The sequence below is a fragment of the Desmodus rotundus genome, chromosome 3 (assembly GCF_022682495.2).
Source record: "Desmodus rotundus isolate HL8 chromosome 3, HLdesRot8A.1, whole genome shotgun sequence".
Classification (NCBI taxonomy): Eukaryota; Metazoa; Chordata; class Mammalia; order Chiroptera; family Phyllostomidae; genus Desmodus; species Desmodus rotundus.
In genome coordinates, this window is record NC_071389.1 from 199,328,611 (window position 1) to 199,356,317 (window position 27,707).

At 48.1% G+C, this 27,707-nt stretch overlaps 2 protein-coding genes across 4 annotated transcripts in view; one reads left to right on the plus strand and one right to left on the minus strand.

Annotated features, from left to right (window-relative positions):
• SMC1B (structural maintenance of chromosomes 1B) overlaps positions 1-13,734 on the minus strand; it is a 53,265-nt gene extending 39,531 nt beyond the window's left edge. For 2 of the 3 annotated variants that reach the window (XM_024579519.3, XM_024579518.3), the window contains exons 1-7: positions 13,594-13,734; positions 12,183-12,371; positions 9,755-9,867; positions 9,464-9,667; positions 7,036-7,274; positions 5,259-5,517; positions 4,010-4,150 (exon numbers count right to left, since the gene is read on the minus strand). In XM_024579519.3, coding sequence (XP_024435287.1) covers positions 4,010-4,150; positions 5,259-5,517; positions 7,036-7,274; positions 9,464-9,667; positions 9,755-9,867; positions 12,183-12,371; positions 13,594-13,702 — 1,254 coding nt within the window. In that variant the 5' untranslated portion in view covers positions 13,703-13,734. The remainder of the gene's footprint in view (positions 1-4,009; positions 4,151-5,258; positions 5,518-7,035; positions 7,275-9,463; positions 9,668-9,754; positions 9,868-12,182; positions 12,372-13,593) is intronic. The other variant, XM_053919695.1, reaches the window with a different exon arrangement.
• A 118-nt stretch (positions 13,735-13,852) lies between these two features.
• RIBC2 (RIB43A domain with coiled-coils 2) lies at positions 13,853-26,855 on the plus strand. Its single transcript, XM_045187265.2, has 7 exons — positions 13,853-14,155; positions 14,941-15,022; positions 17,134-17,478; positions 20,503-20,621; positions 23,819-24,046; positions 25,538-25,704; positions 26,687-26,855. The coding sequence occupies exons 1-7, from the start codon at positions 14,042-14,044 to the stop codon at positions 26,763-26,765; spliced, it is 1,134 nt and encodes a 377-aa protein (XP_045043200.2). The 5' UTR covers positions 13,853-14,041; the 3' UTR covers positions 26,766-26,855.
• Positions 26,856-27,707: the final 852 nt, after the last annotated feature.

Below are 27,707 nucleotides of genomic sequence, written 5' to 3' on the forward strand. Positions count from 1 at the left end.
AAGAACAGGAGAGAGTCTCTGCTCTTGAGGATTAAGGTCTGGTGGGAGACAGAAAATTAAGTAATTCTGGGAGAGTGGCTTAGTGTGTAACAATACAGGACGTATAAGGTACTATAGGCTCGGGTCAGGAGGGCTTCACAAAAGTCTTGCTCCATTAACATTATCACTAAATCCAAACATAATTTGTATCCACGTCCTTAACCCCTTCCCTGTCTAATTCATCCTATGTATCACAGCAAGATTAATCTGTCTTATTCCATTACTAAGTAATTAAAAACCAGGAGTATACAAAAGTAAAACATACAATTCTTTTTCAGTATACCACACCAGGAAACAGAATACCAAAGTTTTTTTAAAGTACATTTTATTGATTATGCTATTACAGTTCTCCCAATTTTTTTCTCCCTTTTATCCTCCCTCTGCCCTCTACCTCCCTCCCTCCAGCATCCTCTGCTTAGTTTATGTCCATGGGTTGTACTTGTAAGTTCTTTGGCTACTCTATTTCCTATTTTTAACCTCCCCCTGTCTATTTTGTGCTTACTAATTATGCTTCTTATTCCATGTACCGTTTCCCCCCATCTTCCCCCTCTCCCTACCCACTGATAACCCTCCTTGTGATCTCCATTTGTTTCTTAGATAAGTTCCTTTAACATTTCATGTGGTAAGGGCTTGGTGATGATGAACTCCTTTAACTTGCCCTTATCTGGGAAGCACTTTATCTGCCCTTCCATCCTAAATGATCGCTTTGCTGGTTAGAGTATTCTTGGATGTAGGGTCTTGCTTTTCATGACTTCAAATACTTCTTTCCAGCCCCTTCTTGCCTGTAAGGTTTCTTTTGAGAAATCAGTTGGTAGTTTTATGGGCACTCCTTTGGTAACTATCTCCTTTCCTTTTGCTGCTTATTTTTAATCCTGGGTAACTTAATTATGATGTATCTTGGTGTGTTCCTCCTGGGGTCCAGTACTTGGGGACTCTCTGGGCTTCCAGAACTTCCTGGGAGTCTATTTCCTTCGCAAGATTGGGGAAATTTTCCTTCATTATTTTTTCAAATAAGTTTTCAATTTCTTGTTCTTCCTCTTCTCCTTCTGGCATCCCTATGTTTTGGATGTTGGAGCTGTTAAAGTTATCCCAGAGGTTCCTAAGCCTCTCCTCATTTTTTTTGAATTCTTGTTTCTTCATTCTGTTCCAGTTGGATGTTTAGTTCTTCCTTTTGTTCCAAATCGTTGATTTGAGTCCCAGTTTCCTTTCCTTCACTGTTGGTTCCCTGTACATTTTCCTTTATTTCACTTTGTATAGCCTTCATTTTTTGACTGAGCTCAGTCAATTCTGTGAGCATCCTGATTACCAGTGTTTCAAACTCTGCATCAGATAGGTTGTCTGTCTCCTCATCGCTCAGCTCTTTTTCTGCAATTTTGTCCTGTTCTTTCATTTGGGCCCTATTTCTTTGTCTCTGTGCACCTGTTAAGTTCTAAGAGGCGGGGCCTTAGGTATTCGCCAGGGCAGGGCAATCCTCTTTGCTGCGTATGGCGCTGTCTGTGGGGGAGGGGTCAGAGAGGGAACAATGCCCCTTTATCTGCCCTAGCCCCACTTTCCAACCAACTCTCCTGTGAGACTGGAAGTTTGTTCCGCCTTTACAACCCCCACAGTATTTTACAGCTAGAGGTTTAGAGTTTTTAGTTTTCCGGTCAGCCAGCTCCGCCTTGCCAGTGTGGTCTGCCACCTTGCCATGGGTCCTCTCCACCCATTCTACTGGTCTGGATGAATATTTAACTCCTTGGTTGTCAGAGTTACATGCAGTTTGATTTTCTGGCAGTTCTGGTTGTGTATTGTTTTTAAATTGGTTATTACCCTTCTTTTGGTTGTGCGAGGAAGCAAAGAATTTCTACCTACACCTCCATCTTGGCCGGAACTGAAATACCAAAGTTTTCAAGTGTAATTATTCCACGAAGGTGCTTACCTCACCATACTCATGCATCACACAAATTCACTGAGCAAACATCTATGCTAGGTGTCAGAGTTCTTAAAATGAGCAAGACACAGTTAATTTTCTCTAGGAACTCACACATTTTTGAAATCAGAGCCCTCATACTGAAATTTTAGTATCTCACTTAAGAATTCCATGCAAAGGGGAAAAAAAAATCACTAGTTAATAAAGAATATAAAATTTAGTCAACTGGAAAAACCTGCCTGTCTTTACTGTGGCCACTCCCAAGACTTGTGTGTTGCCAGAAGGGCTCCTCTGTGCTCGGTACTCCACATGCCGGGTGGGTCCCGAGCCTGGAACAAACTTCAGACGTGGCTTAGGCTGAAGAACAGGCTCTACTGGAGGGAATGTGAAAGGCCAGGGGCATCGTCCTACGGGGAGGTGTGTCAGGGACTGGGTGCTCCACTGGACACACAATGGGGAAAAATCAGACTGCCTTGGTACCAGGCATTTGGCATTTGAGACACCAGCTAAGCACGCTAGTTGTCTGGGAAAGCCCAGCATTGCCATCCTGGTATCTGTGGAAAGTCACAGACCCTCCTGTTGGGAAAGGGAGTCAGCAGTCCTGTGGGAAACTGAATTATGGGTACAGATTTCTCCATCTCTCTCTACCTGGATATATTTCTTCGTCTGTCAATGTTTCCCTTTCAAAAGACAATAGCAATCCAAACACTTACTGATATCTACTAAGTATAAGGTTTATAATGTACATTATTACGAATCCTGCCTTTAAGAAGCTTCCAGTCTAGTAGAGCTGTACTAATTAACTGTACTTTCCCCTAATATGATAAAATCCCTTATATATAGATTAAGAATAATGAGTGACTATATGCAGAAGAAATTATTTTCAGGGTTTTTTTTGGCAGGGGGTGGAGTGGCAAGAAAAGGCAAGTTAGGTAAAGCTTTGTAGTGTGGGTAACCATAGAGTTCAAGATGTAGAAATAAGTAAGTTTTTCCAAAATTAGCATGCACAAAGGCAAAACTGTGCAATGAGAATTTGCAGATATCAGTGTACAGTTTTATAATGCAATACAAATTATGTAAGTGTTTTAAAACGAATGTCTGCTATATTACTACATTTGTTTTTTTCCTCCACAAAATATCCTTTCTTCTACTCATATGATTATCTTATAATACACCATGGGGCATCAGAGGGAGATACCAGATGCTTGGTGTAACATCACACTCACTTTCATCTTATTCGACCTGTCCATCAACATGAGGTAGACACACCCATCCTAGCTGTGCAAATGAAGAAATCAAAGTCCAGAGAAGTTAAATAACTCAGTTACTCACCAAGATTACATAGGTCAGTAAAGAACAAGACAGACTGGAAGCCATGTCTGTCTTACTTTAAGGCAAACCATTATAATGCTGTTATTTAAAGAAAAGATTTTATTTATTTGTTTTTAGAGAGAGGGGAGGGAGGAAGAGAGGGGAGAAACATCAGCGTGGGAGACACATCCATCAGGTGCCTCTGCACGCCTCCAGTGGGGTCCTGACCTGAAACCCGGGCACGTGCCCTGACTGGGGACCGAACCAGAACCTTTCGGTTTGCAGGACGGCACTGAATCCACTGAGCCGTGCCGGCCAGGGCTATAATGCTATCTTGATGGTTAATTCTCATGTAGACTATTACGCTCCTCTTGGGCTATGTCTTTATCGTTTTCAAATAATTTTGCATTCATCTCTATTATGATAGCTAATTGTTTTTCCCTTCATCTATCCTCCTCCTAACCTCACTGATCTATAATACATGTAAAAACAGAGGCTATGTCATCTGCTAATGTCTATCACTATATAGATGCACAGAAAATACTGACTGCACGAACAAAGGCACTACCTGTATCTTAGACCAAAAGAGTATCTACATGATACTAATCAGCATTAACAGGTAATCCAGAATTTTTTAATTAATCATTTATTTCTGATGCAAATCCACTTATATACTGAAAAACTAATATAAAAAGTTAGTAAATTTTCACTGAAAATAATTCTAAATCATGACTGCACAAATCAAGGTACCTGAACTTCTCCACGCCTCCTCTTTTCAAATGTCAGTTTTTCTGTATCAGCCTTCTGTTCCCACTGCAGTTTTTCCAGTTGTTGGTTCATTATAGCCACCTTCTTTCTTACTTGTTCCTTAAGTTCTTTGTAACGATTCAGCTGTATAAAGAGCAATTAAAAATTGCTAACTCAAATCCTTTTTTAAAATCCTCGCCCGAGGATATGTTTATTGATATTAGAGGAGGGGGAAAGAGAGTGAGAGAGAGAGACAGAGAAACACCAACCAGTTGCCTCCTGTATGTGCCCTGACCAAGGATCCAACCCGAAACCTAGACACGTGCCCAGCTCTGCGGTGTACAGGAGGGCACTGCAACCAGCTGGGCAGCCCGGCCAGGACGAGGGGGATTCTTTGTATGATACCCTCTACCAACAGGTAATCCTACCAACAGTGTGTTTTACATAAATTAGATCAGAATTGGCCGCCTTCTCCAGATAAGATAATGTGAACAAAAAAATGAATGTTTTACTTCAAACTGTTTAGATGCATCAATAAGGTATTCAAAATCAACTCTATAAGGTCTAAGAAATTCTTAAAAGAGAAAGATTAAAACTTACTAGTAGTCCAAAGGAAGAGGAGCTCAGAGAAAATTATGTATTTTTTAAATCTATATAGTCACAAATATTTTAGTATATATATTGTAAAATAAGATTATTATCAAGGTAATGAAAGAGATGATAAAAATTTAGTTGAGTGTCTAGAAACTCTTGAATAACAATTTCTGTACATCCACTATACTTATAATTAAATCTTATATACTGAATTAGACATTAATTCATCACTTAACATTTTACATCACCAAGCAATCAATTTCCCTCCTGTCAGTTAAGTGATCACGTCTTTTCAAAGCCACGTGTGTCTGACTTTTAAGTTTTTATAATATTCAGGAAAGAAAAAAATGATGACTTTAAAAATACAGGAATATAATTTCCTTTTATTACAAGATACCATGTAATGTTCTTGAAGTATTTCCTGACTTGAATAAACTCAGAAGTGTCAATGCCATTTAATCTTATAAAGAAAAAATAGCCTAAAGATTAAATTTAGATTTCATATACAAGTAGGAAAATTTAAATCCCCATAATGTAGATTCTAAGAACACTCTCTTAAAGTATCATAAAGAGAGGTCATTCTTCAAATTTTTTTCTAGTTAAAAGGAGAAGCTGAAAATAACAGAAACAAAGATTTCCCTCATGTTGACTTTTTCACCTGACTGGCTTCTAATTCAATGTCTCGCACTTTCCGTAGGACTTCTTCCTCAGTCTGCTTTTCAAAGGTTTTCCACGCGACATCTAAATCAACCAGCTCTGTCTCTAGGGCTTTTATGTCATCTTCCTGTTTAGAACATTGTTTTTCACTATCCTTCATTGATTTTTTAGCCACTTCTAATTTCTTGAGGTGGTAAGAAGTGTTTTCTTTGGCTTTAATGTATTGAGGCCTCTTCTGACTTAAAAGTGCTTCAAGAGATCTAAAAATAAATATAAAGTTTGCTTTAAAGGAAATTAAAATTTATGATATATAAAGTAAAGAAGATCTTTTGATCAAATCATACATTTAAAAATAAATTCTAAAAACTGACTTTCAGAGCACATCAGTGGTTGCCAGAAGTTAGGGGGAGGATTGAATAGTTGAAGCATAGGGGAATTTTTAAAAAGATTTTATTTATTTATTTTTAAAGAGAGGGGAAGGGAGGGAGAAAGAGAGGAAGAAAAACATCAATGTGTGGTTGCCTCTAGCATGTCCCCTACTGGGGACCTGGCCCACAACCCAGGCATGTGCCTGGGCAGGGAATTGAACCAGTGACCCTTTGGTTCAACAGGCCAACACTCAATCCACTGAGCCACACCAGCCAGAGCAACATAGGGGGATCTTTTAGGGGTAGTAAAATACTCTGTAATGGTACTATATGAATGTGTAATACTGTACTGTATGATACTGTAATGGTGGAATATAACACCACATATTTGTCAAAACCTACAGAACTTTACAGCACCAAGAGCATACTTTAACGTATGCAAATTAAAAAAAAATCACTTAGAGGAGCCCAAGGCATCCTAGATAGAACACAGGAAGTGACAAAACACTCTAACTATATTACATATGCATGAAACCACCTTACTGAAGGGGATAAAGGTGCTAACCTAGTAACTTTAAAAATGAGTAGAGGCTGTAAAACTAAAAGCAAAAGCAATTGTACATAAGCATCATACGCTAGTAGATAAAGCTGCTTCCTAGGAGGATATGGATCAATAATTCTGACACTGCCGTACATGACTGCTGGAATTGAACAATTAAGCAAGTGAATGGCATTTTGTGGAAGGCTGTCGGAGTGGGAGCTTGTAGATAAGCAAGGAAAGGTCAACACCAACAGTGATGTCAGGCTGATATCATGATACATTAGAGATATGTCACATGACATCTATATGTTAACATCTCTGACATAATGGGATGAGAATGGCATTTTTTTACCATTGTGATCTTCTTCCTCCAAATTCACAACCCTGTCTAATTATGAGAAAACTAACAGACAAATCCCAATGAGGAGTGTTCAACAAAAACACCTGACCAGTACTCCTTGCAACTGTCAAGGCCGTCAAAAACAAGGGAAGCCTGAGAAACTGTCACAGCAGGAGGGGTCTATGGAGCTGTGCTGACTCAATGAAACGTGGTATTTTGGATCAGAAAAAAGACAATAGGTAAAAACTAAGAAAATAAAAATAAACTATGGACTGCAGTTAACAGTAATGTACCCACACTGGGTCATTAATTCTGACAAATGTAACATACTGATTATGTAAGATGTTGTAAGCAGGAGAAACCGAGTGTGGGGAATATGGGAACTCTGTTCTCTATAATTTCTGTTATCTAAAAGTATTCCAAAGTAAAAGTTTATTTTAAAAATCAACTTTCAAATCATTACTTTTATTTTTATTTTCTCTCTTGATCTACATAAAATCCAATTGTTAATAACTCTTTAAAAACTCACTTTAATTCTTTTTCTGTTTGTTGTAGCTGTCTAGTCAGCACTCCATGTTCCTTTTTCTTGGCTTTCACTGTTGTTTCGTGACGAGAAAGAGACTCTTTTGTGACACTTAAATTTGTATTTGCATGTTCTAACTCGCTGTTCAGAAAATGAATTTTTTTCTCATTATGATATAGTTTGAAAAGCTGCAGTTGAATCTTGTTTATTTTCAGTTCTTCGAGGAGACTCTGGTAGCGTTCTGCCTATAAAGCAGTACAATTCAACCAGTTAAATGGAAGTGTATTTAAAAATGATCTTTCATAAACGCAGCTACAGTGCTAACAAATGATCTCTAACGAACGTTAAGAAACAGTATTCTCACTAAAAGTAGCATTATTTGGAGGTTTCTGGATACACTTTTACAGCGAACCAATAAAATAGTAAGTGCTTTTTAGATCACTCACTCAGTGGAAGGGGTGCGAACAACGGAGTGACACCCACTAACCTGTATCCTCGACCCTTTCAGTCTTCGCTTCAGAGTGTGGCAGCCCATTAACGTTTCTGACATCAGCTTCATTTGAAAATTGAAGGCCGTTATATGACTTGGAAGACCCCTAGCAACTTTAAATTCAATGACTCCAGGAAAAATTCCTGCTACCGGGTATAATTTTTCTACCAGGAGAACTAATAGAACCATTACAATTCTAAACTACGTGTGAAACAGCATTTGTACTATTAATGAAGGAATGGGCTGCCTTGACAGGAAGGCTCCTCATCAATGAAGTATTCCACATAGCAGGTAAGCGGCCATCTGCCAGGATGTTGTAAAAACTAATTAGGAAGTTGGACTATTCTAACTGTTCTTACAATGTTTAAAGTTCTGCAACCCTTCATTTCCATAAGCTGTTTCAGTATAAGTACTATAGTCTGACTTTCACTGACAAAACTGAGGATATATACACACATTTAAAAACATGAAGAAACAAAAAAAAATCACTGATAAGGAACACATCTACCTCTCATTTATTTCTTCAAATATTTTTGACTGCCTACTATGTGCCAGGTCCTGTTCTTGGGAATACAGTGAAGAACAAGAGAGAAACAGTCTCTGCTCTCGTACACTAATAGTCTAGTCATTCTAATGGGGTGGGGAGGAATGAAGAGAACGTAGAGGGTAATTAAGCAAACAAATAAACAAGATCTCCTATAGCAACATACGCTACAAAAGAAACAAAATAGGATGATGCAGTAGTGCCAGGGAGGGGGTAGGGAGAGGTGCTAATTTAGACTAAGGGCATGGATGGCAAATGCTGGCCCAAGAAAATGGCTTTTTAATGAAGAGCTGAATGAGAGCGTTAGCCATGTAAAAATCAGACATACAGCTATTTTGACAGACAGAGGACACAGCAAAAGCTCCATGCTAGAATGAAGTGTGAGGTGTTCAATAAATAGTAAAGGTCAGTGTGGTAGTGGAGTAGAGGAAGGTAAGACTTGAGGGGTGAATTGGGGACAAATCAGAAGGCTGGACAGGACAGCAGATTCTCAGTGCAGTGGAAAGCATTGCACCGGAAGAGGTTTCATACAAGACAGAATCTGATTTGCATTTTAAAAAGATCACTCTAAACACAAACAATTTATCAACCATTACACAAAGCACTCTACTAAGCAGTGTGAAAGGCACCAAGAAATTACCTAAGAACAGCATTTGCAAAGCATGGCCACGGCCTCCTGGGGGGGTTCCCAACCCCATATTAGGGAGTCCCTGGATCAGAACTATTTTCATAATAAAATAAGACTTTGCTTTTTTCATTGTGTGGATATCTCCAATGATGGTACAAAAGCCAATGGTGAGTAAAGTGGCTAGGCCTTGACACAAATAGCATTTAATACAGAACCATAGCTTTTATTAAGCTAGATATTAAGATTATAAAAATATAAAACAATGTTACACTTTTAATTATTTAGTTTAGAAAAAATGCAGTTTCTTCATAAAAATTTATGTTAACATGTAATGAGTTTATTAGTTATTTTTACACTGGTCATTAAAATATATTTTAAAAGTCTCCAAGTTTTAATTTCAAATACAATAAATATTTGTAGGTATAACCCACATGAACAGAAACTGCTTGTGGTCCCTAGTAATTTTTAAGAGTATAAGGGGATAAGAACCAGACTTTTGAGAACCTCAGCCATATAAGGCCATATAAGGCATATACCCTTCAGGCTTATTTTTAGTGGGGAGAATAATCATTTTTGTAGTTCAGGTTGTTCCACCTATTTGGGGGAAAAAAACCCAAATGGTGAAAAACATATCAAAAAGTTTATCTTTAATGAATTTGGGACTTTGTCTCATATCATTAAAAGAACCTCGTTAGTAACCCCAAGCCAGTATTTAGCAATTTTGAAAGTTCTCGTAGCCAACACTCAACTGGTTACATCTTCACGACCTTACCTCTTCTTTCTCTAATTTTGCGTGTTTGCGCTCTGCAGCTATGTTTCTTTTCTTATTAAAATTAAACTGTGCATCCTCTTCGGCTCTCTGTAACTTTCTTCTCTTTTCCTCATATTCTCCTATAAGCTCTCCTGAAGTGCTGATTTCCTCAAAAAACTGGGTTCTTTCTTTGGGTTTTTTCATTGAAATTGACTCTACAGTTCCCTTTTAAAAAGAGTAAAGCACAGCAACATATAAGTTATAGTGATATTTTTCAAAATCATAAACCAAATAACCTTTAGGGCTACTCACCTGAAACACTAGACAGCTCCGCGCTTTGACTATTACGCCTATCTTTTCCAGCTCTGCTACATACGCGGAGCGGCTCACCGGACTATCATCAAAACGAAATTCCGAGCATCCCCCTAAAGTAAAACAAACATGTCACGGGAAGTATAAATACTAGACATGTATCAACAACCGTTGGAAGTTTTATAAAATTACTTTTCTTATTGAAATGGGCAGTTATGCAATAGTATACATGTTAATAAATGCATTTAGTCAAGCAACAAATATACTGTACGCCAAGGAGTATTCCACAGCGGTAAACAAAACGACGAAAGTCTGATCTCAAGGAGCTTATATCCCAGTAATGGAGACACATCAAAAACAACATATGTAAGTAAAATCACCATCACGGGAGAAAATGTTAGGTGTTAAGGAGTAAGTAAAATGGAAAGGGGAAAGGGGACATGAAAGTTTCTGTGCAGTGGGAATAGGCCTTGCAATTTTAAATAGGACTGTGATCTGAATGTGCCCCCCCCAAATTCATACTGAAACCCTAACTCCCAAAGGTGACGGTCTTAGTAGGTGGGGCCTTTAGGAGGTGACTAGGTCATGATGATGGAGCCACACATCTGACAAGGGGTCAACACCCAAAACACATAAGGAACTCATATAACTCAATAGCAAAAAACCAAATACAGAATATGGGAAAATAACCTGACTAGGTATTTCTCAAAAGATGACATGTCAATGGCCAAGAAGTATATGAAAAGGTGCTCAAATTAGAAAATATCAGGGAAATGCAAATCAAAAGCACAATGAGCTACTACCACACATCTGTTAGAATCAAAAGACGAAAGGCAAGTGTTGGTGAGGATGTGAAGGGGAACTTTGTACACTGTTGGTTGGAATACAAATTGATACGGGCATTATGGAAAACGTGAAGGTTCTTCAAGATTAAAAACCGAACTACCTTGTGACCTATGCAGAAATCCCTTATGAGTGTACAGTCAAAGAAAACGACATCACTGTCTCGAAGAGATACCTGCCCGCCCCACGCTCACTGAAGCATCACTAACAGTAGCTAAGGAGTAACCTCAATGTCTGTCAATGGATGAAGAAAGAAAACACGGGACTATTACTCAACCTAAAAAAGAAAGAAAGCCTGCCACTTGCAATGTCATGGATGAGCCTGGAGGATGCTGTGCGAAGTGAAACGAGCTATGCACAGAAAGACAAATCTGCACGGCCTCACTTGTGTGTGGAATTTAAAATAGTTGAGACCCACAGGACACTTAGTGCAACGGTGATTGCTAGGGGCTGGGCGAGAGGAAAGTGGGGAGACGGTCAAGGGTACAAAGTTCCAGTTATGCAGGATGCAAAGGTCCGGAGAGCTGATGTGGAAAAGCTGACAGCAGTTAACACCGCCATACCATATACCTCAAGTCTGCTGAGAGGGGAGATGTTCCCACCGCACACGCGCGCGCACACACACGCACACGCACGCACACATACACGCATGCACGCACACCTGGTAAGCACACAAACAGTAAGCGGATGAGGGGATACGCATGCTAATTAGGTTCCTTATGTCACTTATTTCACAATGTATACGAAACCATTAAGTTGCATACCTTAAATATATACAAATTTTGTCAATTATACATTAATAAAGAGAGAAGGTTTATGATGGTTTATTAAATAAACAGAGTAGGCTAAGGAATCCTTAGTGAGATGGAGACTTTTGAGTAAAACCTGAAAGAAAGTGAGAAAACCAATGAAGATATCTAGGTAGTAAAGTGGTGAAATACTCAGATTAGACATGAGGTACAAATTGTAAGTATTTCTAAAATTACCTGTGACTGAATTTGGGGGAAATTAAAAAAACAGCATCTACACATTAGAATATTAAAACCATGTTCCCGTGGGCCAGATTGAAAAGGCAACAACAAAAAAAACCCCCCAAACCGAGAAACACCTATTTTACGAGGCTCTGTAAAGTCCTAGCATACTGGGGGGGGGGGGATCCACAACCCCAATCTTGTTTACTCAGAAAATAGGGATTTCAGGAATAAATCCCCAAATACAAATCCTAGCATTTCACTGAGGTTGCTTTTTGATGGCAGAAACCAAATCCACGCACGTGGTTCGTCAGGAACAGAGCCCCGTGGACACCACAAAGGCCGTGGGGAAGGACCTCGCGACCTGTCTGCCGTCCAGGGGGCCGCCCCGTCGTCCCCCGGGAGCCCGGCGGGGAGCCCGGCGGAATGACGCGCTGACCCCGAGGAGTCTGGACAGATAAGCCGTCTGCTCCAGGGAGGGGCCGGGCGGGGCCGACCTCTGGCTTCCGGAACCGCTGCCCCGGGGAAAGGAGACTCCCAGCCCGCGGGCGAGCGGGGCGGGCACTCGGGAACGCCGCGTGGCTCCCACCCGACACCTGCAAAGGTATACATACCTCGAATAATCCTTGCGAACGTTTTCTCTTCTCCGCTCTCCTCCACATACACGATTTTCACACTTGCAGAAGGGGACACGGGCTTGCCAACGTGCGCGCCGTGAATGAGTTCTTGAATACGTTTCACTCTTAAATTAGCTATTTTCTCTGCCATTACAAAACTAAGTGCATCCATTACATTAGATTTTCCTGGGGACAAGACGAGAGGAGGGGAGAGGGAGTTATTCATTCTCGGTGATAAAAAAACGAGCCTTGCCCAGAGCCAAAGAAACCGGCAGGACGCTGGCGGGGGCGAAACGCAGCCAGCACGCGTCCACGCAGACGGCGCGTGGACACTTCAGGGCGCGCGCCCCAACGGCTCCGTGCGTCAGCCGTCTCTCCCGGGCGGCCCGCTCGGTCCGAAGGCGCCTCCATTCGTATCTGGAAGGGTCCAAACATGGAGCCCTAAAGCCCAACCCCACGTAAGCAGGACGCCACTGCCCATCGTTGACCAACTCCGGTTTCGGTGCGGCCCGCCGGGAACGGCCGTGCGGGCGGCGGGGCGGAGGCCGGCCGGCGCCCGGGGAGCGGGGTTCGGGGGGGCGCCTCCCCGACTCCGTGCGCGGAAACACAGACTAGGGGGAGGCCGCGCCGTTGCCCGCCGCTCTGGGAAAGCCGGCGACGTGGCGGCCCGGCCAGCGGCGGCACGTGGCTCTCGGAAGGGGACAGGCAGGAACTCGGGACGGTGCTGTCGCAATAACCTCGGGACACGTTCTGAGGGCACCACGGAATGAGGTTATTTTGAAACTAGTGTAAAACGAGCAAAGCACGCCTCTCCCCGGGCCCGAAAGGTCAGGGCGCAGAGCGAGGCCGCCTGGAGGTCAAGCCTGCGCCGGAGCGACCGTGTCATCTTCTGTCACCCGTCGGAAGGTGACAGTCACTGTCGGGCCGGGAGCGGCGGAGGAACGGGGGCCGGCGGTGGGGCTCGGAAGGGAAGGCCGGGGGTAACGTCCCCCACTCCCTGGGGGCCCTGGAGGGTCGGCCCGACCTCCACATCCTCCGCGAAAGAATGGCGACAGCACCCACGGGCGAGGGGTGAGGACGCACGGGGGCCCGGCCAACAGCGGCAGTAGCGCCAGACCCCCGCGGGGCACCACGGCTCCCTCCAGGCCCCGCTCCCACGCGGTCTTCGGCGGAGAAAGGGCAGGGGCGGCGGAGGTGACTGGAGGAGCGCAGGGGGCGAACCCAGAGCGCGCGCGGGGCAGGGTCAAAGGGCAGGGTCCGGCGGAACCCCGGGGCGGGGCGGGGAGGAGGTCGAGGGTCAGGTCCAGGGTCCGGCAGCAGGTGCCCGAGTCCAGGGCCTGCGGCCACCCTCGCGTCCCCTCAGGTAAAACGAGGCCCGGCCGCCTGGGGCGTTCTGGGTTCCAGTTACCGGAGCCGTTGGGGCCGATGATGCAGGTGAACCTCTTGAAAGGGCCGATGACCTGGCGGCCCCGCCACGACTTGAAGTTCTCCACGAGCAGTAGCTCCAAATGGCCCATGGCTGTGCCCTCCGCGCCTCAGCGGTGTTCTCACACGCAGGAGGGAAAAGCGCGGGAAGGGCCTCGCGACGTCTCGCGAGAGCAGGGCGGGAACGTGATCAGCGCCGCGCCGTTCCTTGGCAACCGGGCTGTTTACGTTTCCGAGGAAACCCGATCTCCGCTCGATCTGCGCGGCTGCAGAAAGCTGCACTGAAAGCCTGGGGAGCGGGCTCCAACCCGGCCAGCCCACCTCCTAGGGAGACAACCTCGCACGGCTACCGCTTGCTTGTCTTGTCGTTTTGTCTCCTCTTTATCTCGCGTGTTCTAAAACCTCTTAGAATTCCTCGAGGATTCCCAGCCATGGAGGTAGTGCAGCCCAAGGACCTGCAACAGCACTTTGGTTTGGCCAGGAGGAGACACGCGGAGCTGTGCAGGCAGAAACGGGTCTTCGACGCCAGGAACAGGATCATCGGGGTGAGACCTTCGGCCCGACGGGGAAAGGGACCCAGGGGGAATGTGGAGGGGCAGGTGGGGAGCAAGAGCTGACCGCGGGAGAGAAGAGGAGATGAACCCCTCGAATGAAACTGTAGATCTAGACACAACTGCAGATGGCACCAGGCGTTTACGGGGAAAACTAGCGCGATATACTGACTTCACTGAAGATAAGGGAGACCTTAACAGAAGAATTATACTGCCTCTCATTTGCCAGTCAGGCAAATGGAGTCCTGCAGAGGGGAGGGAGTTGGTCTGGAGTGTGTGGCCAAGGAGAGACTAGAATGGGTTCTCCCTCTGAGCCAGATTTTCTCCATTGCCAGCCGTACCTTCCAATCCATTCATTTGACAAAATTCCTACTTCGTAGCGAGCCTGAGCTGGTGCCCAGGAGATGAGGGATAAGGCAATTCTTGACCTTCAGGGTTTATGGCCCAGTGGAGGAGGCAGACATTAAAATGGTCACATTAAAACGCAGGGAGGGAGGGGAGCACCCTCTGGGGCTAGAAGAGGAAATCAGAGAGGGCTTCCCAGAGGTGGTGATGTCTAAGCAGTGTTGTGAGGATCAGTAACCGAGGTAGGGGGGAAGGAGGCTCTGAGGACAGTGAAGAGGACAGGTTGAGGACCCAACTATAAGCAAAGGCATTCAGTTATGAAAAGAGCCGATGTGAACCTGAGACAATACACTGACAGCGGGGCAAGGATAAAAAGATAAGTAGGACTGTTAATAATCTGGCTCTTACTCCTCTCCCCTTGTTTTCCATTCCAGGGAGATGCAGAAGCCTGGGATGTTCAGGTTCATGACCAAAAGATAAAAGAAGCAACTGAAAAAGCCAGACATGAGACATTTGGTGAGCTAAGTGCATCCATTTCATTAGATTTCCCTAAATGCCAATCCTAGCGGTTTGGGGCCGTATGCTTTACACTCCCGCCCTAATTTCTTCACATATATACAAACTGGCCATTTCTACTCTCTTCCTCCTTTTAAAATTTCACCATTCCTTGTACTCAGTTAACTTAATGTGCTCATTTTTCCTTTGTTAAAAGAAAAAGAGCTACTCAATGTGAGTTCTAAGAAATATATTTTAAGGATAAATGTATGTTTTCAGGAAAAAAAAACCTGGTTATGAAAAACCTTGAACACGCACATTCTCTATCAGGGGCAGCCTTTTACACTAGACAACACACACAAACTCCCAGCTCACACCCCTGAGCTGGCTCAGAACCAGGTATGGTTCAAATAATAGTGTTTTAGCTCTTGGATAAATTTTTCAAATAGAATTCATTTTCCCACATCATGTGCAACAATTGCAGCTTATTCTGTTAAATCATTATCAGGGTTTTTTAAATAGAAAAAAGCAGGGGCCCCACATTCTTATGGGACCCCCCCATATATACATACATAATAAGTGTGGTTATTTTCTCCTGTTTAGAAATAATAGAGAAAAGCAGGGTACAAAATTTTATATACAATGGGTTATTAATTAAATTTTAAAACATAAGAAAGATATGCTTAGAAAAGGAAAGGAAATATGCCCAAATGTTAGCAGTGGTAACGGAGTGATGAAATTATAAGTGACGTTTTTCTTCTTCTTTATACTGTTCTATGTTTTCTAAATGTTTTACCTTTTTAATTTTTAGTTTAAAATAAATCAAACTTCCAAAAATGATATGAGAGATATATACCTACCCACCACTAGATTAGATGTTAATGTTTGCCGAATTGGCTTTAGTTATATTTTAAGAATGCTTTTTGAAAATATATGTATATTTCCCACCTCATCATTTTCCTTTTCCTCCCTCTTCCAAGATGTGCGCCATTCTCACGCTTGTTTTTGGGTGCGCACCTGTGTCCGTGACCACCTACTGCAGTTTTTTGGTGTGTTTTAAGATTTTACAGCCCTGGCTGGTGTGGCTTAGTGGATTGAGCTTGGGCTGCGAACCAAAGGGTTGCCAGTTCAATTCCCAGTCAGGGCACATGCCTGGGTTGCAGGCCAGGTCCCCAGAGGGGGGCCATGTGAGAGGCAACCACACACTGATGTTTCTCTCCCTCTCTTTCTTCCTCCCTTCCCCTCTTTTTAAATAAGTAAATAAGATCTTTAAAAAAAAAAACTGGGAAAATTTATCACTTTAAAAAAAAGAAAGATTTTACATACATGGTATAATATTGAATCGATCCTTTGTAAGTTTAAAAAAATCCAATATTGTATATTTAAATGTAATCAATGATATGCATATAGAATATTCATTTTAATTATTTTCTGATATTTTTTAATTTTTTTTATTTTTTAATTTTTATTCAGTTACAATTGTCTGCATTTTCTCCCCATCTATTTTCTGATATTTTGTTATGTGAACTATCGTTTATTTATCCAGTCCTCCACTGATGGCCCATGTAGATTTTCCATTTTTTAAAATAATTGCAAACAGTGCTTCGTGAGGGCCCTGCACTATGGCCCGGCGCACACGAGGGAGCGTGACGCAGAAGTCAGAGTGTTGGGTCAGAGGATGTGCATGTTTCCAGTTCCGCGGGATATTGGGAGATTGCTCTCCAAGTTGTAAGCGCACCAAGTTACACTCCCGCAGCGGGGCGTGGGGGTCTCGTGCCCCCGCACCTGAATGCGCGCTGCCATTAGCGTGTTTAATGTTTTGCCCACTTATGGGATGTTTCTAACCATCTTGGAAGGTTGATCATCCTTTCACAAGTTTATCAATTATTCAGATGTCTTTATTTGCCTCTTCCTATCTACCCTTTGCCCATGTTTTTGGTTGGGTTATTTGTTTCCTTAGTTGATTTATAGGTGTGCTTTATGCATTCAGAGTTCTAATCTTTTAATGGTTATGTTACCCTTGTGGAGGGTTGTATTACTTTTAGAATCACTAAAAATGATTTTTTTATGTGGAATCAAATTTATTTTTCCTTCTGAATCTTAAGCTTAGGAATACTCTCGGTCCCTTCTAGCCGCTGAAATGAGGCACAATGACAAAATCACATGCCTGTTAGAAGACCGGCAACGAAGAGATAGGAAAAATCTCTGCAAAGCTATCAATGACTTCCAGCAGAGCTTTCAGAAGCCAGAAACTCGTCGAGAATTTGACCTCTCCGACCCCTTAGCCCTGAGGAAAGACCTTCCAGCCCGGCAGTCAGATAATGATGTTCGGAACACGGTATCGGGAATGCAGAGGTTCCTGGGGGAGGACTTAAACTTCCAGGAGAGGAAGAAATTCCAACAGGAACAAAACAGAGAATGGTCCTTGCAACAGCAGAGGGAACGCAAGGATGCTCAGGCCAGCCAAAAATGTGCAGGTAAGGAAACAAAAACCACATGTTGGTTTCTATACTTTCTTTAACAAATCAACTCCCATCTTTTGTTTTGTTTTGTTTTTCTAAGTCCTATTAGTGTGCTACTCTATGGCCATGGAGGGAGGGACATCAGCACCTGCGTTTCAGCATCTGAACATCTCCCGTCTCGAGTCCTGCAGGAACACTTTCTGAGCGTGTTCTCTGGGCCCTAGCAGGTGCTAAAGGCCCCCATAACTCAGACACAGTCCCTGCCCTCAGGGTGTTTACAGTCTGCTGTGAGGATGCAGGGAACTACCTGGGTCCAGCCTACGTCAAGAGGAGTTCAGTGAGACTCCCCCCACACCTGGCCTCCCACCTCCATTGATGGGAACTCCATTCTTCCAGGTGCCCAGGCCCAACGCCAAGTCATCGTGACCCCTTCATTTCTCTCAAATGCTATGTCGAGTCCAACAGGAAGTCATCCACATCTCAACTACCTTTCCCCGCTCCTGCCATCCCCCTCTGGACTCAGTTACGAACGTCTCTCCGCAGGATTACTGCAGTAGCTGCTGCTCGTCTCCCTGCTTCTGCCCTTGTCCCCTTCTGACCTCGTCTCTTCTCAGCCCAGCAGCCAGAACGATCCTTGTAAAGGTTAAGCTAGCTAGCTCCTTTGCTCAAAATCTTCCAGTAGCTTCTTATTTCACTCAGTCAAAACCAAATTTATTTCAAGGACCAACAAAGCCCTCAGTCTGACCTTACCTTCTACTATGTTGCCCTTCATCCTTCCCATCCTTGCCGCACTGGCGTCCTTGCTGTTCCTAGACCGTGGGACTGTGTCAGGCTCACTTCTGCCTCGGGACCTTTGCACCTACAGTTCCCTCTGCCTTGAAATACACTCCCCCAGATCTTTGCATGGTTGCCCCCTCTCCTTCAGGTCCTTGCTAAAATGTCGCCATGTCAGTGAGGCCTCCACTGACCACTACTACAAGTTGTAATCCTTTACCCTCCCCACCCCCACCTTCCCTACCCCTCTCCTTGCTTCCCTTTCCCCATAGCGTTGCTCAGCGACATCCTGCACGGCTATGTCTCTGCCACCCCTCTCCCCAGTGCCGTCTCCTAGGCCCCACGGAGGTGGGAGACTTTGTCTATTTTATTCACTGCTCTCTCCTTAGTTCCTGGCACATTAATAAATATTTGTTGAGATAATCCCTCACAGGGCTTTGAAAATCTCATCCGTCTCCCAGGTACCCTGCTTTCACACTTCTGGCTGAGAGCCTCGTCTCAGCCTTGGACTTGGTCCTTGAGCTGCCTCTAGAAGTCTTCCTAGGCATCTCCAACACCCTGGAAACTAACCCGGCATTTCTCCCTGGCCCTGCCACCCCTTCCAGCTCCCTCCCTCACTGAGACCTCCTTCCCTTAGTCAAGCCAGACAGCTGCGGGCGCTCCTTGCCCCCCCTGGTCTCCAGGCCATCCTCAGCTCCTGTCCCTTATCTGCTGCACACATTTCCGACTCCCATCCCTCCTGCCACCACTGCGGGGCAAGCTGCCACCTTCTCACCTGCACAGACCACACCAAGGGCCTTCCCGTTGTCTTCCGCTTTCTTTCTTGTCCCTCTCTGCTCCGTTCTCAACATGGCAGTCGGAGCGCCACTTTCTGATCAATGTCAAGGTGAACAATGCCACCCAACTCCCTCCACCCTGGCCTAACTCCCTCCAGTGGCTTCCCGTTACATATGGGATACAGTGCAGAGGCTGCCCGTGGCCTGCAAGGCCCTGCACGTGGGCCCCTGACCCACTCACTGTGTCCCAGTCGCTCTGGCGTGCTTTCACTTCTGGGTCCTGACAATATCTCCCCACTTGAGAACCTTTGCACCTGCTCTCCACCCAGCTCCTTATGTCCTTCAGGACTGATCTTAAATGTCACCTCTTCCTGGAGGACCTCTCCCTCCCCACCCTCCAACCACCTAGTCAGGCATCGCCCCCATTTTCCCTCTAGCAGCCTTTCCCTCTGTGACACTGTCTCAGTCCGTCGTAATCTGTCTACTTTGGCATTTGTTAGTTAGTTATCTGTCTCATCCCCCGGACAGTGAGTCCCAGGGAGGCCCCACTGCACCCTGGGCTCCCAGCAGAGTGGGCAGCCGGCCCACGGAAGGTTCTCGATAGCTCTGTTACGTGAATGGACAGACTCACAGAAGGTGAGAGGGGAAGCGGAGCAGAGGCCAGAATTCACTGCCAAAGAGTTAGGAGTTTTTTTTTCCCTTGCCTTTTTAAATTGAATTTATTGGGGTGACCTTGGTTAATATAATTATGGAGGTTTCAGGTGTAGTTCTATACTACATCCTCTGTATATTGGTCTTTGCTTTGCGACATGAAGAGCAGACCCACAGGCACAAACACCATAGGAAGAACCTTCTGATTACTGACTTTTTTTTAATGTAACAACCCTGCAAGCAGGGTTGCCCTGCCTCACAGGGGAGGGCGGCTCGAAAGGCTGAGTGATACACAGGGTGGGCTAACCGAGCGGGGAAGCATCTGGGCTGGACCAGGAGACTCTGTGTCTCCAAATCTTTGTGTTAACGCAGTTTGGACGCTGGACTTTTGACCCCTTCTCCTCCTCCTCTTGGCAAAGTGCCACTGACACTCCAGGGTGTCTGTTCCCTGACACCCTTTCCTCTGGGGAGCCCATCTGGTTCCCATGGCAGAGCTCCCCCTTTTCTGGGCTCCCACCATCCCTTCCTGGTCGGTTGTGAGGATGTAGAGGCCTTGAGAGGTCAGGGAGGGCAAGGAGCCCACTGCGGGGGTCCCAGGACCACAGCGGGCATCACCGATCCCAGCAGCGATTGCTCATGCTGGGTGCCAGGCTCTGATCCCAGAGCTCTACCTGAATTAGCTCATCGAGGTCTCCCAGCAGCCTCTGGGGCACCGCTAGGCTGTAGATGAGAGTGGAATAAGCAGCAGACACGGAATGGACGCCCTGGGGGTGCTCTGCGTGCCTGGGAGGGCGCTCTGGGCGGGCACCAAGGTTTGCTTACCTGGGCTTCCTTCCAGAGGACTTCTACATGCAGACCAGGCTGCAGTGGGATGAGACCTCCAAGCACATACAGGGCCTGGGGAGCGCCACCAGGAGGGCGGCTTGTGCGGCTGTGAAAGAGTTCAACAAGAGCCAGGTACTCCACAGGCTGGGGTGGGGGGCAAGGACAAGCCCCCAGCCGCTTACCCTGGGTGCCCTGGCTCCCTTAAGTCCCGGGCTCAGCCCATTTACTGGGATACATCACAAACCCCACCCCAAAGGGGCCCTGTGTGGGGGTGGGGGGAGGGGAAGCCAGGGCTCCCCAGGCACAGAAGCAGATGAGCTCCAGCCCCAGCCCCAGAGCTCCGAATCTGGGCGTGAAACCGAAAACTAGCCGTGTAAGCTGGGGAGGGCGGTGTCAGTCTACCTCTGCAAACCTCAGGTTCTTCTCGGATACGAGGACAGTGACGTCTACCCAGATACCAGCCAGCACTGCCCTGATGCCTGGCCTTGTTTTAGGTCTTTTTTACACCCATCCCCCTGCCCCCCAGCCACCACCCCTGGAAGTTCCTCCTCACCAAGGAGAGGCCCGCAGCACCCAGTGTTCGCAGCAACTGTGATGATCTGCACAAACTGGGCTCTCCTGACAGCTCCCTCCCCGGAAGCTCCGCCCAGCTCCTCAGGAACACTCCTCTCCCTGTGCGCCTACCCCATGCTGATGTGTTTCAAGTTCTCTGTTCCTTTTGGAAATTAGACTCCTTCCCCAGGTTTTCTTTTTATGTTCAATTATATGCCCTGGGTGGGGTGGGATTTTGGCCTGGATTCACTTATTGGACCAGCTGGTGGACCAGGACAGGGGTCTGCAAGGCCGAGCCTGTGGTGTGGTCCGCGGCAGAGCAGGAAGGCGACTCTGGAGCTGCGCTCGCCTGCATTCCCAACCGCATCGTTTTCCTTCCCGTGTGTCTGTGCGCACAGGCGTGCTTATTAGGAAGCACGCTTTATCTTTAAGGCCTAGTAGTACCGCACTATAAACTAAAGGTATTGGAGACACGAGCTCACGTGCATCCTGCTGATGGGGGTATGTGACCAAAGCTCCTGGAGAGGCTGCACCAGAGACCAGAGGGAACGCGGGTGTTCGGCAGTCGGGACAGGGACGAGGGGGGCTGACCGAAGGGCACACTGCGGAGGCACCTGCAGCCCAGGTCACCACCCAGCCAGCCAGCCGCAAGAGGTCTTGGCGACCACGTGGCCCTTGCCCTTCCTTGTTCAGAGGACACAGAGAGGAGAGGTCCTTACTCCAGGCCCCGCAGCAACCTAGTGGCAGAATGGGGCTCTTTTTTCAATGTAAATTTAAGAATTTGTTTTCAATTATAGCTGATATTCAACATTATATTAGTTTAAGGCGTACAGTGCAGTGGTTGCACATGAGTGTAACTTATACGCAGTGATTCCTCCGTTAAGTCTAGCGAGGAACCGGGGCCCTTGATACTTAGTCCATTGTTGCCGGGTCATCCAGCCGCTCGTTCATTCCCTCGTTCATCTGTCAACGGGTACTCCTTGAGTCTTCCTGCTGGGCACTGGCATGGTTTTTGCTAAAATGCGTTGCTGCATTCATCGATTTATTTACTCGTTCACCCAGTGAAACTTTTAGCGAGCCCCTACCATGCCGGCACTTTTGGGTCGCGCACTCTCTGCTGGGCACTGCGCTGCCCCTGTGCTGGGGGAGCCGACAGTGCTGTTCTGGCCCGTGACAGACATTGTTAGCTACCCTGGGATAGTCTAGAAGTACAGGGTCTAGAAGACTGTCCTCAGAGGAGAACCCCAGGCAGCTCATTCAGACGCAGCAGGTGGAGACACACACTTGCGAGCCTCCGTGCGTTCCTTTAGGGAGACGGTGTGGCTGTGGTGTCAGGGTTCCGTGTGCAGGCGCCTGAACCCCACTGCGCAGGCCCAAGGCCAGGCTCCTCTCTAGCATTGGAAAAGCCACTCACGTGCCTCAGTTTTAGCGTCGGGAGAATGGGAATACTGAAGACACCTACCCGTGCCAGTCAGAATGAGAAACTCCTCCCAGGTCTCAGTGGCTTAAAATACAAAGGTGATGTTCGTCATGCTCCTTGTCCCCCTCTGCTGGCCGAGGGGCTCTACTCCCCCCATCCTCACTCTGGAGCCTAGGCCCTGCGACAGAGCAGCCACCAGCTAGGGGACTCTAGCAGCACAACAGAGAAAGCATGTGCCAGGTTCCCCCACCACGTCCTTCCAGAAATGCCCAGTCACCTCTGCCACATGGCCACGCCGTGTCTAAGCAGGCAGGAAGTGCCATTGTGCCATGTGCCCAGAAAGAGCACTGGCCATGTTTAGTGACCCACCCGATCACATTTGCTAGTGAGGCTGTGGGGTGATACCAGGTAATGTCACATGATGCAACGCAGGGCTCCTTACCAGGACTCATTGGTGATGGTAGTTATTTTTAACCCTAGCAACAATCAGCTGCTCTCCTTGATCACTGTGTTCGACAGCCTTACCCGAGGGGCCTGCTCAACCCCATTTAACTGATAAAGAAACAGGCTCAGAGAGGGGAACTGCCTTTCCCAGGGACCCCCAAGTACTGATCTGATTTGCTGTGGCCAATTCAAGTACTGGGCTTCCAAACGATGCAAGTCCAGGGTTTGAATCCAGCCTGTCCAGCTGCACAGCATGTGCTTATGTGATGCCATCGAACTGGCTGCCTTGTGAGCCCCCGTGGTGCGCCCCGTCCTTGCAAAGTGCCCTGTCTGCCCGTTACTCCGGAGAACCAGTAACGCTGACGAGTGCCCACACAGCCAGGGCCGGGCCCTCCACTCATCATGCTCATTGGAGCAGGGATTTGAATTTACTTGTACCGGGGCGGGGGGGGGGGGGTGGCTGGCGTGCTCCTGGAGCACTGAGGTGACAGTATGCTTTCACATTTCAAGTCACCCGTGTTGTGAATCACTCTTGGATGTTCTGTGTGGCCTGCATCCATGTAAGGGTGACCAGGGCCACAGGGGAGGGCACAGAGCCCTGCCCCAGGGTAAGTGAGGCCAAGCAAGGCAGCAAGCAACTCCCTGCTTGGGCAAAACGGTGCAGAGACCTGAAGCAACTCTGCACACAACCAGCAGGTGGCGATTCCCACAGCCCAGCCCACACGCCCAGCATGGGGTGCAGGGCAGCCCACATCCACACCTGTTGAGTCCACCCCATCTCCCCACCCCCACCCCTGGTCCCTAGTACCCTTAGCGCATTCTTCCTTCAAGCACCCCCAGTGAGATTTGTGGTGTTTGCCCACGTCTCCCTGGGGTCACTCCAAGCATCTTCCCTAATGTCTTCCCCACCTAGGCCACGGAGTCAGCAGAAAGGAAAAGTCTAGAGAAAAACCAAGAACAAGAGGACAACCTGGCAGAGATCTCCAACCTGCTGCATGGGGACCTGCTCTCAGAGAACCCACAGCAGGCAGCCAGCTCCTTTGGACCCCACCGCGTGGTCCCCGACCGCTGGAAGGGCATGACCCGGGAGCAGCTGGAGCAGATCTGCCTGACTCAGAAGCAGCAAGTGCACGAGAAGCTGGTGCCTGCCCCACCCTCATGGCCCCCAGACCCGCTTCCTGACACCTCCCTCCCTCCCTCCGGGGCATTAGTCACAGCTGCTGTGACACTGGCCCAGAAGCTGCCCTCAAGGGGTTCACAGGCCAGTGAGGGAGATGACACGGGCCAAGTAATCCCTATCACGTATGATGTAGCTCGGGTGGTTAGTGGTAGGGAGGGAAATAAGGCTGGGGGAGAGGGGATGGAGGTTGCTGGCCAGAGGAGGGTCAGTGGGGGACTGAGAAGTGACATTGTCACAAAGACCAGAATGGGGGAGGGAGCGGGTCCTGCAGACATCTGGGGACAGGATGGCCAGGCAGGGTGAACTGCCAGGGCCGGGAGGCGGGACTGCTAGGCCTGTTTGGGGAAGAGTGAGGGGCCTGGTTGGCTGGAGTGCATGAGGGGCGGGCAGAGGAGGCCGGAGAGGCGGAGGGCCTGGACCCGGCAGGCCCCCGGAGGACTTTGTCTTTTTCTGTGACTGAGATGGGGGACACTGCAGGCGTGCGGCAGAGGACCCCTCTGCGGTGAGGGTGGACTCCAGGGGCTGAGGGGGAAGAAGAGAGATCCTTGGGTCCTGAAAGCAGCAATTTTGACTGATTTTCAGTCTTTGTGAATGACTAAGAAGACAGAAAACACAAAGGGCAGAGACCCCACATTAAGCCTCCAGCTCAGAGCACCCCCCGACACCCCCACACCGCCTCTTCCATGCGTGGAGGTAACTGGGGAGTCGAGGCCAGGCAAAGAATAGTTAGGTTGTCTTCTCTCGGTCCGGGCCAGTATGTCCCCATGCCGCCTGTATTCTTGACGAAAGTATCTGTGTCACAACGCAGGGACCCATGAGTGGCCTCGTTTTACAGGTGAGGAAACCGAGGTTCAGAGCAGCCGTGTCACTTGGCCTGTAGGTGGCAGAGCCAGGCACCAGCCTGCCTTTTGGTCCCTGGGTGAGGGCCCAGGCCCCTGGCAGCTGGTTCGCCCCCTGCCCCTCTGGTGGGGGAAGCCCTGCCCTAAAGCCCACGGAAGGTGCTTTAGGTGCCCCCGTACAGGCCCAGCCCCTCCGCCTTTGCTCCCTTTGCTGTGAGAAAAGGCAGAGCTGACAGAGCAGCTCCAGACAGCTGATGGAGCTGCCCGCGTTGAGGGTTTGACCTCTCCCGTCTGCATTAATCCGGTTTCTTCTCCTAGGAGTCAGGGGTTTTATAGAAGGGTCTGGAAGCCAGTCAGCAAGGAATGAGCTGGGATGCAGAAATTCACCCTCGGGATCATGAGCCCGTCGTCCTGGGTGGGCTGTGACATTGGTGCATTCTAGAAGCGACCCGGTGACCCCAGCATTCGGCCAGGGGCAGCAGGGACTCCTGATTCCCCGCCTGGCATTGCTCACAGACCAGAGCCTCAGTTTCCACCAGCCGGCCCTCCTAGCCAGCTCCGCCCGGCTCTTGTGTCTGGATAGGTGGTGGTGAGTCACGTCTCCTCTCTCCAGCGGCTCCAGGAAGAAGAGTACCAGCGAGACAGGGGCTGGGACGGGCAGAGAGTTCAGAGTGCCCGCGCGGCTCTGCTGTTGGAGCGGCAGCAGCGGCGCCAGCAGCGCGCCCTGCGCAGAGCCCTGGACCGCAGCAACCACAGCCTGGCCGAGGAGCAGCTTTTGCAGTGAGTGCTGGGTGAGGGCTGGGCAGGCCCGGGGAGACCAGGCCAAGGGGGCTGGGAGCAGGTTAGGGTCAGGGGGATGGTGGGGGCGGGGGGATAGGTGCTGACCAGCAGCGCCCATGGAGCAGGCTCTGTGCTTTCCTGGTCCCCTGCCCCCAATCTTACCCGCCCAAAGGGCCCAGGACCCTTGGTGTAGAGTCCACCAGAGAGACCCACGGTGGTAGTGGTTTGGGCTATGGCGCAGCCTCCTGGGGAAGATGCGAACAGAAAGGGGAGAAGGGCCCAGAGCTAAGAAGCCAGAAATAAAGGGCTTGGAAACCACCAGTCCCAGACCAGGTGATGGAGATCCCATCACGCCCACATCTCTGAACACACCTCCCTGGGGGTATCCTCACCTGGGCCCTGGGGACCCCAGCGGCTGAGACTCAGATGCTGGTGACACGGTACTCAGAGGGCACTGGAGTCAGGGGAGGCCCCAGAGGGCCAGAGGTGTGGAGGAGGAGGGTGCCTCTCCCAGCCTGGAGTCTCTTCCTTGATACAGACAGGCCCGAGAGTGGCTGAGCGCTCCCCTACAGGCAATGCCAAGTGCAGGTCGGTAGGTGAATGTGTCACTGAAACCCACATTATTTATTTACTTGTGTATCTATCCATCAAGCTCTTGGCCTGAGCTTAGAAGGGACCCGCCTGCGTATCCGCCAGACATCTGACCCCTTTTGCCATGGTCACCTGGTCACTTGTCGGAGGCCCAAAGGGAGCAGTGAGACACGGTATGCGGAAATCAGATGGGACAAGCAGCAGTCCCCACAGTCACACCTGCGGCTGTGGGATTCTGAAATACCCCCAGTCTCGCTGAGGAACTGCCCCTCTCCACGGTGATCCCCAGAGCCGGAGGCATCCTGGGGACACACTGATAAAAAAGTAGAAAGGTGGACTACTCAGGAAGCCAGGCTTTTGCTGATTGTTTTTCTCCTCGTTTTATTTTCAGGAAGAAATATATGAAGGAGGTCTATACAAACCAACCCACCGAAGATTATTTTACACAATTTAACACGGGAAGTCGATAATGAAAAAGACATTTCCTACCCCTGTGAATTGTTTCTGTGTAAAACTTGGTAACCTTGAACGGCCCATTTATTAAAAAAATATTTTCACGACTTGGTCAACAAGTGCCCTTTAACTTATTTTTCCACGCTGGACAAAACATTTGTTAAAGTCTCCCACGCATTTCTATGAGGATCATTAGTTTCTGTGCCGGGCAGCCCAGAGAGCGTCCCCAGACCAGTCTGGGTGCCGTGGGTATGGGGCGGAGCGGACGCGGCCCTGCCCAGGTCCTTCTAGGGACAGGTGGGCCTGTGTGTTGGGTAGACTCCAGGTTCAGCGGCTGCCGCAGCTAACACTCACGCGCTTGAGTTTTGTGCGAGGCTCTGTTCGATACGCTTCCTGTGGAATGAACTAGTTCCACCCTCACAGCAGCCAGAAGTGGGTATTTTTATCACACGCACCAGGTGAGGAGCCCGAGATACGAACGTGCTAGGTGACCTGCCCCAGCGCACGCTGATGGGCAGCGCCGGGCCTGTGGCGGAACCCGCGGGGTCTGGCTCTCAGCAGCTTCACCCCCGCCCCCGCCGGCTCCTGGGAACAAAGAGCCTGAACAAGGGCAGCTGCAGCACATCAAGCTTACTCCTTGTCCTTGTCAAATGTCAAGACGAGCAGTGCTACCCTGGTGCTGTGTACCTCCACCTGCGGTCCCGGGAAGGCGCCCCCAGCCGCCGCCACCAGCTCGCCCTTGGGCCAGCAGGTAGGCGTAAAGGCTGCGGCTGCAGGCTCCGGGCCTTTAGGACTTGGCACCGAAAGTGTGCGCTTCCCCTCCGCTCACATCCCATTGGCGGGGATGCAGACATGTGACCACGGCTCCCTGCAGGGGAGCCTGGGCATCACGTGACTGGGCAATGCTCCTAAGATGGTGTAAACTACGGGAGACTACGTTTCGGGGGACGGCCCGCAGT